Source organism: Chiloscyllium plagiosum, chromosome 9, assembly GCF_004010195.1.
Source record: "Chiloscyllium plagiosum isolate BGI_BamShark_2017 chromosome 9, ASM401019v2, whole genome shotgun sequence".
Lineage (NCBI taxonomy): Eukaryota > Metazoa > Chordata > Chondrichthyes > Orectolobiformes > Hemiscylliidae > Chiloscyllium > Chiloscyllium plagiosum.
The window spans coordinates 85,068,153-85,083,945 of NC_057718.1; the positions used below are offsets into that span (position 1 = coordinate 85,068,153).

At 38.5% G+C, this 15,793-nt stretch overlaps 1 protein-coding gene across 2 annotated transcripts in view; it reads left to right on the top strand.

Moving 5' to 3' along the window:
* abhd12 (abhydrolase domain containing 12, lysophospholipase) overlaps window positions 1–10,311 on the top strand; it is a 150,860-nt gene extending 140,549 nt beyond the window's left edge. For both annotated transcript variants that reach the window (XM_043696423.1, XM_043696424.1), the window contains exons 13-14: window positions 1,227–1,345; window positions 9,580–10,311. In XM_043696423.1, coding sequence (XP_043552358.1) covers window positions 1,227–1,345; window positions 9,580–9,613 — 153 coding nt within the window. In that variant the 3' untranslated portion in view covers window positions 9,614–10,311. The remainder of the gene's footprint in view (window positions 1–1,226; window positions 1,346–9,579) is intronic.
* The last annotated feature ends 5,482 nt before the right edge of the window (window positions 10,312–15,793 follow it).

The following is a 15,793-nucleotide window of genomic DNA, read 5'->3' on the forward strand; positions in this document are numbered from 1 at the left end:
TTTGGTATGCTTTCCTTTATTGGTCAGAGTATTGAGTACAGGAGTTGGGAGGTCATGTTGCGGCTGTACAGGACATTGGTTAGGCCACTGTTGGAATATTGCATGCAATTCTGGTCTCGTTTCTATCGGAAAGATGTTGTGAAACTTGAAAGGGTTCAGAAAAGATTTCCAAGGATGTTGCCAGGGTTGGAGGATCTGAGCTACAGGGAGAGGCTGAACAGGCTGCAGCTGTTTTCCCTGGAGCGTCGGAGGCTGAGGGGTGACCTTATAGAGGTTTACAAAATTATGAGAGACATGGATATGATAAATAGACAAAGTCTTTTCCCTGGAGTCGGGGAGTCCAGAGCTAGAAGGCATAAGTTTAAGGTGAAAGGGGAAAGATATGAGAGAGACCCAAGGGGCAGCTTTTTCACGCAGAGGGTGGTACGAATATGGAATGAGCTTCCAGAGTATGTGGTGGAAGCTGGTACAATGGCAACATTTAAGAGGCATTTGGATGGGTATTTGAATATGAAGGGTTTGGAGGGATATGGGCCGGGTGCTGACAGGTGGGACTAGATTGGGTTGGGATAACTGGACGGGTTGGACCAAAGGGTCTGTTTCCATGCTGTACATCTCTATGACTCTATGCCTCTATAACATCAGGGATTCTGGCTGAAAATAAAATTTTCAAGCATTTAGAATGTTTATATTAGATGAAACTTTACATTTTTGCAATAGTAATTCACTCCATTAAATACTGCAAGTATTTGTCCAATGTTTCTTTGGCTGGGAGAGCCAATGCAGGGACAAGGGAGATAATACCATAAAACAAGATTAGAATGAATAATGAATGTAAAATTCCCAAAAGAGATTGCATATTCAATAAACCTCACCTTAGTCTGTGGATCAGAAAATGTTGCCTTGCACTCTGAAATTAAATGTTCATGTATAGCACGTAGTTGAAAAATAGATGTTATATTCTCAGTTTGGTATTGGTATGGTTATAAAAGACTATATTGATGGACATTTCTATGGGGTTTATAAGCTGCAGTAAGATACTGGATGAGTTTTGATAACAATGCATTATCTGCACTTGCTTCCAATCTAGTACAATCTTCATTTGTCATCCTCACTGTTACTTGGGTGCCCCTTGGTCTGAGAAAGAAACTGTCTTCATGGAATGGAAACTTTTGGAAGCAATGATCTTTCTTATTTCTCAATTAAAATATTTTGTTTATCCACAGCTTTTTGACATTGCATCTTCAAAGGGCAATAGGAAAGTGCAGTTTGTTTCCTTCCACAAAGATCTCGGCTACAGGCACAAGTATATATACAAGAGCCCACAGCTTCCTCATATACTCAGGTAAATGGACTTTTTTTTTATGAATATATTGTTCTCACTATTTCACTTCTGTCTATCCCAGTGCAGTTGCTGCATCTGCTGCTTTGTTGGGCAAAGGTACCCTAGGGTATGCAGCTAAAATGAGTAAATGGAATTCAGGCCACATCAGCCATAAGAGCATAGAAATAGGTACAGGAGCAGGTCATGTGGCTTTTTGAGCACACTTGATCACTCATTATGATCATGGCAGACATCCTGCCTTAATTCCACTTTGGCACCCGAGTTCCTTTTCTTTTCTTGAGAGATTAAATGTCTATCTATCTCGGCCCCTGGCACAAACAATTCCAAAGACACTCAGTCCTTCACATCTTAAATGAAGCAATCAACTCCATTGTTCTGAAATAATGCCTCCATGTTATAAATTTTCAGCCAAGAGAAGCAGCCACTCAGTGTCCACTCTGTCAAGACCCTTCAGGATCTTGTATGTTTCAGTGGAGTGGATCTTATTCTTCTGAACTACAACTCATCTCATCATGGACAATCATCTGATCAGAAACCAATGAAATAAATACACACACAGGCGCACGCACATAGACAGGCAACGCATGTTAAGGTTTCCTTTTCATTGTAGTCCAGTCCCCTAGCAATAACTACAACATGCCTTTTAACTTTCTAATAGCTTGCTGTACTTGAATATTCACCTAAATACCTCACCTGACAAAGAAGCTGCTCTCTGAAAAAGTGTGATTTTAAGTAAGCCTGTTGGACTATGACCTAGTGTCTTGTGGCTCTGGACTTTGTCACCGCAGTCCAACACCTGCATTTCCACATCATGGATACTTGAGTATTAACCTTTCATGTTCATGTCTCTCTGAACATCAACATTGTCTAGTTTTGTCCTTTTAAAAATAAATATTTTGCTTTTCTACAGTTATGACTACAGTGAATAATATCACACTTGCCCACATTATACTGCATCTACCACCTTGTTGCCCAGTCACTTAAACTATTTATATCTTGTCGATTTGTGTCATACTCACAGCTGGCATTCTCTTCTAGCTTTCCACCATCAACAAACTTAAATACATTGTTCTTGGGCGTTTTTTCTAATTCATTCATATAGATGGTAAATAGTTGAGGCCTGAGCACTGTCCTTATGGCAATCCATTGTCTCACAGCCACTCAACTTCAAAATACCACAGTCCTCCTCATTTCTGCGTGTTAACCAATCCTCAAACTATGCTAATATATTGCCCCAACTACAAGAGTCCTTACCCTGTATTTTATACATGATACCATATCAAATGCCAATTCAAAATCCACTTTCTATTTTACTAGTTACATCCTCCCAAACTCTAATAAATTTGTCAAACGTAGTTATCCTTTCTTAAAACCATATTGCTTCTGTCTGGTGGTGGGTCGGTTGCATGGAAAATTACAGAAAAAGTTAAGTGTGGAGGGCTCAGCAGAAGTTTTAAAAATTTCTAAAACCAGTAAAAGGACAGAGAATGGAAAGGGTCAGAAACCTAACCTTGGGCACAGTGGGCAAGGGTACAACTATGAGAAGGAGGGGTGACAGTTAACACATGACTGAAGGTGTTTGACTTAAATGCATGCAGCACACAAAACAAAGTAAATGAGCTTGTACAGCAGATTGAAATTAACAGGTTCACAATTGTAGGTTTCGCAGATGTGACAATGGGTTCAGGACTGGAAACTAAATATCAAAGGAGGTTGACTAAGCTCAGACTTTTCTCTCTGGAGAGGAGGAAGAAGAGAGGTGACCTGATCGAGGTATACAAGGTAATGAGAGACATGGATCGATTCAATAGCCAGAGACTTTTCCCCAGGGCAGGATTGACTGGCACAAGGGATCATAGTTTAAGATATTAGGAGGAAGGTATAGAGGAGACATCAGAGCTAGGTTCTTCATGCACAGAGTTGTGAATGCATGATGTGTTGCAGTGATGGTAGTGGAAGCAGAGTCATTAGGGACATTTAAGCGACTGCTGGACAGGCACATGGACAGCAGTGAGTTGAGGGGTGCATAAGTTAGGTTATTTTATTTTAGAATAGGAATAATGCTCGGCACAACATTGTCGGCTGGAGGACGTGTTCTGTGCTGTACTTTCCTATGTTCTGTGTTCTATTTAGGTCCTATTAAAAGGACAGGCAAATTGGCATAGGGAAAGGATCGCCCTGTTCAGTTTTTTTAAAAAAATCAGTAGCAAAAAATGATGTAGAATTGGTGTCGGTGTAGACTGTGTGGGTTAAGTAGAGGAATTGTAAAGGAAGAAAGACCTTGAGAGTCCTGTGCAGACAACCTAGCAGTTGACAGAATGTGGGGAAGAAAATAATCAGGAGGTAGAAAAGGCATGTAAGAAAGGCACTATTGCAATAATCATGGGGGACTTCAGTCTGCACATGGGCTTGAAAAATCAGGTTGATGTCAGATCTCAAGAAAAGGAATTAATGGAATGGCTACAAGGTTTATTTTTGGAGTAGCTTTTGGTAGAGCCTGCGAGGGAACAGGTATTTCTGAATTTGATGATGTGTAATGAGGCAGATTTGATTAAAGAAGTATCAGGGTGAAGGACTCACTCGGGGCGGTGACCATTATATGATAGAATTCATCCTGCAGTTTGAGAGAGAGAGGTTTGAATGAGATAACAGAAATACATTTGAGTAAACATAATTCAAGTAAAAAGTAAGAAGGTGTGAGGGAGGAGCTGGTCAGGGTTGATTGGAAGGGAAGCCCAGCAGGGAAGATGGTGGAGCAACCATGACAGGAGTTGCTGTTCCTAATTTAGGAGACAGAGCAGAAATGCATTCAAAGGAAGAAGAAACATAGTAAAGGGAAGATGAGGCAGCCATGGCTGACAAGAGATCTCAGCAGTTTAAAAGCAAAGGAACAGCCTATACTGTGGTGAAGACTCGTGGGAAAAAAAAACAGCAAAGGATAATTAAAACAGCAAGAGGCAGGGAGAAGATGAAATATGAGAGGAAGTTAACTAGTAATAGAAAAGAAGATTACAAGAGTATGTCTTAGATATCTAAAAGATGGAGAGAGGCAAGAGTGGACATTTGACCACGGGAAAATGGGGCAAGAGAAGTAGTCTCTACAAAGAAATGGCAGGCGAACTGAATAGGTACTTTGCATCAGTTTTCACACTGGGCGACATCAGGTACCAGAACTTCGAGTCAAGGGGCAGAGTTGAGCGTGGTGCCCATCACTATGGGGGACATGCTGGAGAAGTTGAAAGGTTTGAAGGTGGATGAATCACCAGGACCAGATGGACTACACCCCAGAATTCTGAAGGAGAGGGAGGGTTCCAGAGTCTGGAAAATAGCTCATGTAACACCCCTGGTTAAGAAGGGAGAGGGGCAGAAAATGGGAAATTGTAGGCTGGTTAGCCTGACCTTGGTCGTTGGTAAGATTTTAGGATACATTATTAAGGATGAGACTGCAGAATACCTGGAAATACATAGTAAAATAGAGCTGAATTAGCATAACTTTGACAAGGAGAGGTTATGCTTGACAAATCTGTTAGAATTCTTTGAGGAGTTCATGAGTAGGTTAGACAAAGGAGAGCCAATGGATGTGATCTGTTTGGATTTTCAGAAGGCTTGTGGCAAGATGTTGCAGAAAAGGCTAATAAATAAGAGCCCATGGAGGAAGGTACTGGCATGAATGGAGGATTGGCTAACTGAGGGAAGGCAGAGATGGGGTAAAGGGGTCTTCTCCGGATGGCAGCTGGTGACTAGTGGAATTCTGCAGGGGTCAGTGTTGGGACTACAACTATTCACAATATACTTTAACAATGTAGGTGAAGAAACTGAAGGTATTGTGGCTAATTTTACAGATGACACAAAGATAGGTGGAAGGACAGGTAGTGTTAAGGAAGTGGACAGGCTGCAGAAGGACTTGGACAGGCTAGTAGAGTGGGCAAAGAAGTGGCAGATAGAATGTGATGTGGGAAAGTGTGAGATTGTGCACTTTGGTAGGAAGAATAGAGGTGTTGACTATTTTTTCAGAAATCTGAAGCATAAAGGGACTTAAAACATAACATAAATAGGAGCAGGCGTAGGCCATCTGTCCCTTAGAGTCTGCTCCACCATTCAATAAGATCAAGGCTGATCGTTTTGTGGCCTCAACTCCACTAACTCACCCTCTCACCATAATCCTTATGCCGTTTTGCTGTTCAAAAGATTATCTATCTTAGCTTGAAAAAACAACCAATGAGAAAGGCTCAACTACTTCACTGGGCATAGAATTCAATAGATTCTCAACCCTTTGGGTGAAGAAGTTCATTCTCAATTCAGTTCTAAATCTGCTTCCCCTAAATTTGAGACTGTATCCTCATGTTTTAGTTTCACTCACTAGTGAAAACATCCTCTGAAATTCTATCTTATCTATTCTCTTCATAATTTTGTTTCTATAAGATACCCCCTCATTCTTCTGAATTCCGATGAATATATTCCCAGTCTACTCAGTGTTGCCTCATAAGCCAACCCCCTTAACTCCAGAATTAACCTAGTGAACCTCCTCTGCACCCTGTGCCAGTATATCTTTTCTCAAGCAAGCAGACCAAAACTGCACACACTACTCCAGGTGTGGCCTCACCTGCACCTTATACAGCTGCAACATAACCTTCCTGCTTTTAAACTCAATCCCTTTAGCAATGAAGGACAGAATTCCATTTGCCGCCTGTTGCACCTGCAGACCAACCTTCTGTGATTCATGCACAAGGGCACCCAGGTCCCTCTGCACAGCAACATGCTGCAATTTCTTACCATTCATGTAATGGTCCGTTTTATGGTTGTTCCTAGCAAAATGGATGACTTCACATTTATTAAGATTAGACTCTGTCTGCCAGACCTTTGCCCATTCACTTAAACTGTCTTGGTCCCTCTGCAAAGTTTCACAGTCCTTGATTTGGGAATCCTAGTTCAGGATTCTCTTAAAGTTCCTCTCTTAAAGTTACACTGCAGGTTCAGTTGGCAGCTAAGAAGGCAAATGCAATGTTGGCATTCATTTTAGGAGGACTAGAATACAAGATGTACTGCTCAGGCTGTACAAGGCTCTGGTAAGACTGCATTTGGAATACTATGAGAGCAGTTTTGGGCCACGTCAAAGGAAAGTGGTCCTGGCCTCCCAATCTGTTATGCTCTTGTAGCCATAATATTTACATGGCTATCAAATTCAGTTTCTGGTCAATGGATGTTGTAGTGGGAGATTAAAACAATGATGCCATTGAAGACCAAGAGGAAATGGTTAGGTTCTCTTGTTGGAGGTAGTCATTACCTGGCACTTGCATAGTATGCATATTGCTTAACCATGCATCAGCACAAGCTTGAATGTTGTCCAGTTCTTGTTTCAGTCTCTGAGGTGATCAGGTCTTTAGGATTTGCTGACCTCGCGTTGGTCAACTTCTCCACTATCTTCGCTGATACTAATTAGTTGAAGTTCTTCACTCTTATAAGTTCATTGGTTTTTCTTTCTGGTGTGTGGTTATGTCTTTTATTGTGAAGACAGTTGCAAAGTATTGCTAATGATTGTTATTTTGTCATTCTCCACAGACCAACATTTACACTTCAGACACTCCTTTATTCATAGTCATACAGCATGGAAAAAGACCCTTTGGTCCCACTTGTCCATGCTATAAGGTTTCCCAACAAAACTAGTTCCGTTTGCCTGTGTTTAGCCCATATCCCTCTAAACCTTTCCTGTTAATGTACCTGTCAAAATGTCTTGTAAATGTTATAATTGCACCCACCTCTACCACTTCCTCTAGCACTTTATTCCATATACACACCATCCTCTGTGGAAAAAGTTGCCCCTCTGGTCCCTTTTAAATCTTTCCCCTCACACCTTAAACCTGTGCTATTTAGTTCTAGACTCCCCTACCCTAGGGAAAAGACCTTGGCTATTCACCTTATCTATGCCTCTCATGATTTTATAAACCCCTCAACCTCCAACACTCTAGGAGAAATGTCCCAGCCTATCCAGCCTCTCCTTTATAACTGAAATCCTGTGGTCTCATAACATCCTTGTAAATCTTCTCTGCACCCTTTCAAATTTAATAATATCCTTCCTATAGAGCTATATGCAGTACTCCAAAAATGGTCTTACCAATGTTCTGTGCAGCTGCAACATGACATCCCAAGTCTGTACTCAATGCTCTGAACAATGCTGCTTTCAACACACTGTCTACTTGTAATGTCACTTTCAAGGAACTATGCACCTGAACCCCTAGATCTCTCTGTTCAACACACTCCAGGGCCCAACCACTAACTGTGTAAGTCCTGCCCTGGTTTGTCTTATCAAAATGCAACACCTCACTTTTACATAAACTAAACTCCATCTGCCACTCCTTGGATCATTTGCCCTGCTGGTCAAAATCCTGTTGTACTCTTAGCTAATATAAGCTTATGAAAAATCTACAATTTGGTTTTTATATTCCTGGTTATTACCTACATTCTATTATTTTGTTGTTTTGATCAACATTGGCTGCTGGTAGTTTCTAAACCGCTCCTACTTTTCAGACTTCATAATGTTATAAACCTCTTCATTTAATCTAATCCTGTCAGTAAGCTACAAATAGAACGAGTTTTTTAAATCAAATAACTTCTTGTTGAATTGGTTCTGTAAATATTTTCCACTGTCTATTTACCATCATACATTTGAATCAATTTACCCAATCAACCTCTCCCCGGATACATATATAATTGACTTTTACTTTCATCATCTTGTTTCATTTCCTAAATGTCTCCCTCAAGTCAATTCATTTGTATTCTGATACTTTAGTAATCTTACACAGTTAAAGATAATTAACCCTCCATCCACACTGCCTCCTGATCTTTGAGCTAAGACCCTTTCTTACTACTGTCCTTTTGTTATTTATCAAAGCTTCTCTGCCTCCTTTCCCATTTCCCATCTTTTTAAATGTTGAGTACACTGGGATTACTTCTTGCTCTGTCTTGGTCATTGTTTAACTGTCTCTGTTGTGGTGATTATATTGAATGCATTCACCTCTAATTGTGCCACTAGTTTATACAAATGCTATATTCAGAGCCATAAATTGTACTTTTTACTCACTGTTTTGTATGTGGACTTTGTTGCGATTATTACCATTGTGTCCACTGGTCATTGCAGCAACTTGACAATGGACTACAACCCACAATGACACTTGGTAATTTCATGTACAGCACCTGTGGTGGAACCTGTCTTTAAAGGATTGGCCTCTTTAACCATCAGCACAGATGTCCTATGTGAAGCCACCCCCATGTGAAATGGATTTATCTGCTATATTTCTGTCATCTTTCAAAGATGGAAGAGTAATCCCAGGGAAAAAAATAAACTTAAATTTGCTGCCTAACACTGCTTGACTTATTTTATTGAGTCAACTTTTTGTCAGGATACTGATGCCATCCAAGTTTTAAATGGAGCCCATTTGAACAGAATTATAATCTAGTGGATGGTGAAGCTGGAATAGATGGCTGAATGACCTAATCCTGTTCCTGTGATCTTTAAAACTTTTATGCCTTTTAAGTCACTCCTGCATGATCCTATCTGTCCCATTTTTATTCATCTTTCATCAACACAGCCAATTTCTCTGGTAATTGGGTGCATGAATGGCTAAGAGAAACTCTTAGTGGCTTCTGGCCTAAATGTATTTGAAATGGTTGGAGTTTGTCCAACAGAGCTTGAAAAACATTGTTTCAAACAACAGTAATTCTTATGAGTTCAGGAGTCCATCTCCAGTGACTAACGTTTCAACTGTCTTCGGCAGGCTGTGTTGCAACTGAAGTCAAAGGGGAGAAAGTAAGCTCAATACTGTTGAGAATGAGGAAAGGAAAAAATATGAGAAATCTGCTTTTGGTTGAAAGGGAGGAAAAGTAAGTGTTTTTTTTTTGATCCATGTACTAGAGCCATATTATTTAGGCAGAAGGAAAAAGATTGAGCCTGTGTTAGTTAGGGATGAGAAAAGGGTGCTTTTGTGAGGTTGAGCAAAGATAGTTAAATATATTTTGTGGGGAGCTGGGAGGAAGGCATGTGAAGTGGAGGAGTTGGAAAAGTGGAAAAGCTGTAGTTCCAGCTTTTCAAGAAATGGAATTTAAAAATGTTGCCCGGGTAATGGAGCCCTTATTATGAAGCAGCATCATTCTGCTTCATCATAATCAATTTACTAGATCCACTGGTAACTGAAATGCTTGAGAGTAATTATGAATCCCTTTCTTTCTTTTTGTCGCAGGAAGTTCTTAAGTGACCCAAATATGCATCAGTAATGAAGTGGACCACAGAGATTAGTTGCATCTTTGGAGCGCATGAAGACTTCAATTTATGTCACTCAAAACGTGCATGACTTCCATTGATTTGCATTCCACAAACCTTATTCATCTGAACACAAAACAAAAATGATGCTGCTTGGGTTCTTTTCCCCACAGATGAGGGAGCTCAGTCAACAACACAGCCAAAGAGTGAAATGAAAGAACTATTGAGAATTTGGTTCTTGTTATATTAAAAAAAAATGAAGCATACAATTTTTCATGACCACAATGATGAACTTCCTTGAGTGAAATATGGTTAAGATTTTAAAGTGAAAAATTAAATGATGGATAATCATTAATTTCAAAATATGATTCTGAATCAGCGCACTCAATTTGTTTCTGAATCATGGATAATTATTCCAACTGAAGTACTTTTGCTTTTGAGCGTTTCAACCTATTCATTTTTTTAAACCCCATTGTGTTGCATGTACTAATGGACATGCTTTTTCAGTTTTATTCTGCCTAAAGGTTTTAAGATGAAATGCTGCTCATAACATATAATAACTCACCTACACTTGGTGCAAGGATTTTTTAAGATTCATACGTTTAGCTCAGATGGGTCTGTTACAGTATCTAACAAAGTATTTCAAGTAGATGATGGTGACTGTATCCAATGACATTGTCTAGAAATATTAAATAGTTTATTTTATACCCTATTTTATGCCAGTGTCTTCCTCTTGCTATTCTGCCCTCCTTCAGTTGGAATGGTAATTGTACATATTAATCAGTTAAAGGTTGTCTATTTGTTGGACCCAATAGGAGGTCTTATGCAAAGTGACTGAACATTCTCCTCCCAATTTTTAGTCTGAGCCTGACAACACAAAATTGACAACCTTACTGAAGGCAGCATAATGATGTCTGGTGTGAGAAGTGGAAAAGGCACATTCTTTGATAGTCTGTTTTGGTTGTGTTATGCAGCTGACTACAATACCTGACCTAGAAGATCTTGATGCTGACATTTGTGATAACATTGATCAAACTCTTTTAATTTCCCATCATTTTGAGCACAAAATTCCACCCAGGTTTTCTTAATTTCCAAGGTAACTACTTAAAACTGAGTCAAATATTGATCTATCTTTGCATCAGTTCTACCACTAAAAGACTTTTTTCTTAATGAATTCAGGTAACTTCAGATGTTTATGCAAAATTTCCTTTGTGACACGAGCTTTGTATACAAATAATGGGTTTTGGTGTGATCACCAAAAGAATAGCAACTAACTGAACTGCTTATTACTTATGAACTGTTGGCACAGTGTTGCTTATGCACTGCTAGTACACTGGTCAACTATACAACTGGAACAATACTTGTGTGGAATATGTATTAAATTATTGGTTGACTTCTGGGATATGATATAACGTAACTGCTATTGTTGAAATCAGTTGCTGTAAAATGTGTACTAAACAATATATACATCAATGTAAATAGTATAGCCTTTATTAAAAAGCAAAATTCTTATCAACATGTTGCATTGTTTCAGTGAAGATTAGAAATGGCTGCCTAGTTGCAGTCAGTAAGAGAAAGCAGCTTTCTTGAATAGATACATAGTACAGCTTATGTATTAAAATACTTAAGAAATTCTCAACCACATTTTGAATGCATCCAGAGTTCTGAAGAAAATTAAACTGCTCAATGCTAGTGAGCTGAACCACAAATAGAAAATTTGGGGAAAATACAGCAAACTTGTAATCTTAAAGGAAAAGGCTACAAGTTATGTTTTAGGAGGCAAGAATCTATTTTTGTCTTCTCAGATTTGTCCATTTCTGAAATTGTTTGTGAAAATGACATCCATCTGTTAAAAGGTATTCCTGCCTCTCCAACAGGGCCAAGATAAATTGCTGAAAATGTGTTGCTGGAAAAGTGCAGCAGGTCAGGTCAAGCCCTGAAGAAGGGCTTATGCCCGAAACGTCGATTCTCCTGTTCCCTGGATGCTGCCTGACCTGCGCTTTTCCAGCAACACATTTTCAGCTCTGATCTCCAGCATCTGCAGACCTCACTTTCTCCTCCAAGATAAATTGCCTCAATTAGCAGGGCCAAACATCTTGGTTCAAGGAGCCCCTTCAACTAGAATAAAATTACATACTTTTTTTTTACAGCCCAGATCCAATGGATCTATACTAGTTTTACACTCCAAATGAGTCTCATTCTTCCTTACTTCACCTCACCTCATCAACATACCTTATTCCTTCCGTCTCATGAATGTAATTAGCTTCTGTTGATAGTCTTAAGCCACCAAGTAAAGGTGTCTAAGTTGGAAAGCAGATTCTTGTGGAAGAATGCTCTCCTGCTTAATCATGTTTGATTTTGTTGATTCTAGCAGCCAGCAACTCTGTAGAAAATCATGCTACCAGTGGTAGTTTCACTGACCCGCGTGATAAATCGTCATTTGTTCTGAAATAAGTACCACTGATTAGAGTTACTTCAGATTATTTCATAGTTTAACTTGCAATAAGGATTTTTAATACAACATGAGTGGTACGTGTGTGTGTCTGCAGACGTTTGACATTCGCACTGAAACTCGCTGGATTTCCACATGTGTGAATTAAAATTTAAATGTTCAAATTTAAATTCCCCAGTCTTGTTTTACAAAAGGGAATATCTCTAATTGTTCTGCACAAATTCACATGATTAATCACTAATTAAACATTTTGAGTTTCATTCATGATGTGTACTAAATTCCCTCACTGTTAATCATTCTCTGATATTTGGTCTGTGATTAGGAAAAACATTAATTAAGTTAGGCAATTGTCTGTGCCATTGGTTGAAGTATAACAGTTAAGTAACCGACCAATTTATTTGAGTATAGTGTACTAATATTTTTTTATTGTGGCTATTTGTAATTTTTTTAAACAAAGCACATTCCAGCTTGGCATACCTGATAAGAAATTTTGACATTGAGAGCAGCAGAGATTTGATAATTGCCAGTTACTGGTTCAGGAATTGGAATGCTCTGATAAGCTCTAAAGGAAAATTGTGTAATTATGGCATCTTAGGTTTTAAAGATGAGAAACTGCAAACTTTGATCTATTAGAAATTTTTCTTTCATCCACTTCAAATCTTTTTCTTGTGTGTATTTGAATGGGAGAAATGGTTGCATGCAGACAGAAACTAGACCACTTGAACAGCTCCTTAGATTCTTCATGTTTCTTGAATGGCACAATGTGGAACTACTCAATACTGTATCTGCTTATGCTATTTAACATAAAAACTCTCCAATCACTCCTCTTTATTATGAAATATATCTTATAAATATCTGTACATATCTATTCTGAAATGAAAATAGGTAAAATTCAATTTGTTACATCTTTGGCAGAGGCAAAAATAATTTTGAGGTGTGATAAACATTCTTTTCAGTGATATGTTCAGTAACACCATTACTAAACATTTCTTTTGGTGTGTTGCAACTGTTCTGGCTATTTACATGACACCTGTGTCTTCATTGTAAAAAGTACAGATCAGACTCTTCCCATTTGCTAATGTCGTCAATGTTAATTTTTTCGTGCAGATTTAGTGGTTGTAATACATGCAAAATTGTCACTTTGCTGTTACAAGTAGCAGCAATTTTGGAAATCATGCTGATTGTTTTCACTGTATATACATTAGCATGTTGCTGGATTAAAATTCTGGAAGTGCCAGCCTAACAGCATTGTTGTAGGAGTACCTTCACAAGCATCTACTGTTCAAGTAGAAGGCCTGTCACCACTATTTTTGGAACAATAGATGGATTTTAAAAATGCTGCCCCAGCCAGCATTCGTAAATTTAATTCTTAAGAAGTGGGAATTGCCAACAAAAGTTCACAAGTTCCGAATGTCTGTGGAAGTGTACTAGAAGAGATGACCATTTGAGATGTTTTGGAAATCTGTGCCATCTCTCTTGATCCCCTTCATAAAGGTGATCCCAGTTTTGGGGAGATTAAAACTAGGGATCGTAAATATGAGCCATTAACATATCCAGTAAAGAAGTTGGAGAAACCAACTTTCTTGAGTAGTAAGATGATCAAAATTGCTATCATATGGAATAATTTACGTGTCTAACATGCATCTAAGAGTACACTAAAGCATCTCAAGACTGGAATGGAAGGATAAAATTTGTAGGGTTATATGAAGTAAAGTAGGAGCTGTTTATGTAAAGCATGGTCTCCATCAAACTGTTTCCCCAACCCCTGGCTGTATTGTGATTTGTAACATTTTGTTTTTAGCAAAAGTGTAATGAGCTTTGCATACTTCAAACTTACAAAGATTTCAGTAATTTTTGTTTTACCAGATGCAAACAAGTAGAAGTGGTTGAATAGTCATGTGAACATCAAATATATCTGCATCTTTTGATGTTGTGATTGAGGGAGGTCGATTGAACTTGCACCTTTTGTAAACTGCTTAATCTAGGATTTTGCTTTAATGTTGTGATTTTATGCACTGTATATTTTTTAAATAAATAGATCTTGAGTACTTCAAGCTGTATTTATTTAGTTTTAGAGCACCTTTTGTTTCATAGTAATATACATTGACTGAAATTAATGAAGGCTGACTGTTCTAAATTTAGCAGTTAAGAATCCAAAATACAGAAGATTGGTGATAGACAATGGCTGAGTTTCCTCTGTTTACACCCAGATATGCCTATAATCTGCTTTGTGGCTTAAGGAATAAATTGTGGTCCTGTTACATGTTTAATCATAATATTCTCAAAGTGACCTCCATCTTTTATATCTATTGATCAAGTTCTTGGACAATAAATTCCCACCCAACAAACTGATGTTACTGCAACATTGGCAAGGGCTGTGCTTTCCAATCTTGTCTGTTGGGAAGTTTTTCTGTTGAAACAGTAAGTAAAACTGATCTGGATAATTTAATTGCAATGTTTTTATTTTAAAAATTTATCCTCTTCTCTGTCTCCATTTCCCTGACAAAATGTGAGTTAGAACCTCTATATTTTATAACTGAAGAGAAATGTGCTATTTCCCGTGGTCTTGATTGAGTGTATTCTAAAATGGTTAGAGGACAACCCATCCAGATTTAATGGATGTTAATAATCCATATTTACAAAAAGTATATTTTAGTTCCACTCAGAAATGTTAGACTTAATCACACTAATTACTGTCTTTTTGTTTTTATTCTTTTCACATTCAAGTTCTCTGGCAGGATACTTTACCTTGTTGAGGGCCAGGCAAGATGGAGGCAATTTTGAGGTGGGGAGCTTATTTGGATAGGATACACGTGCCCTTTGTCAGACATATTTCCTCACGTAGTTCTGGAAGCAGACTTGTACCATTTCAGGGAGGTCTATTGGGTACATGATGGAAAATAGGGTAGCAGAGACCTTAGGCTGTTCCTGGGCCTCTGTGACTCTGTATCGCTCGTGAAATTAGCTGGAGGACATGAAGTCAATTTATGCTGACTTGTGGTGCAGACGTAGTGTCCCTACCTCTGACCCAGGAGACCTGGTTCAAGTCACATCTGCTCCAGAAGTATGTAATAACATCTCTGAACAGAATGATTAGGAAAATTAGTAAACATTTAAATTAGAACCAACCCAAGTGTCTTGTTCTAAATAAAGTTGTGGGTATGATAATGTTGTTATGTTACTAGATTAATAATTCAGATGGTGAGTTCAAATCCTACCATTGCAGTTAAATTCAATTTTCAAAAATCTGAAAATAAGTTGGCCTTAGTAAAATGAGTCATTATAATACACAATATGGCACTGAGCAGATAATTTGGACGAAGAGGTAGTCTTTAAGCCTGTATGAAGCGAAAGTGAGGTAAAAGAGAGTGATGTGGAAAGGGAGCAGCTTATATTCTAGACAGCTGAAGTTGCAACCCACTAATGGAGCAATTTAAAACAGGGGATGTTTAAATACTTAAATCTTGAACTGTATGAACAGGGTCAGTTAGCTCTGTTGTCTGAATGGTTCATTTGAGATGCAGAACGACACCAATTGCAGGAGTTTGATTCCCTTATCGGCCAAAGTCACCAAGAACGCACAACCTTCTTGACTTTGTGTGAGGCATCAAGAACCCCAGATTAAACTTGCCATTCCTCTTTTCTTTGTAATGAGTTAGAAGTCACATGACACCAAGTTGTAGACCAACAGATTTATTTGAAATTGCAGGTGATTTGATCTTTTGATCTCTGCCCATAAATT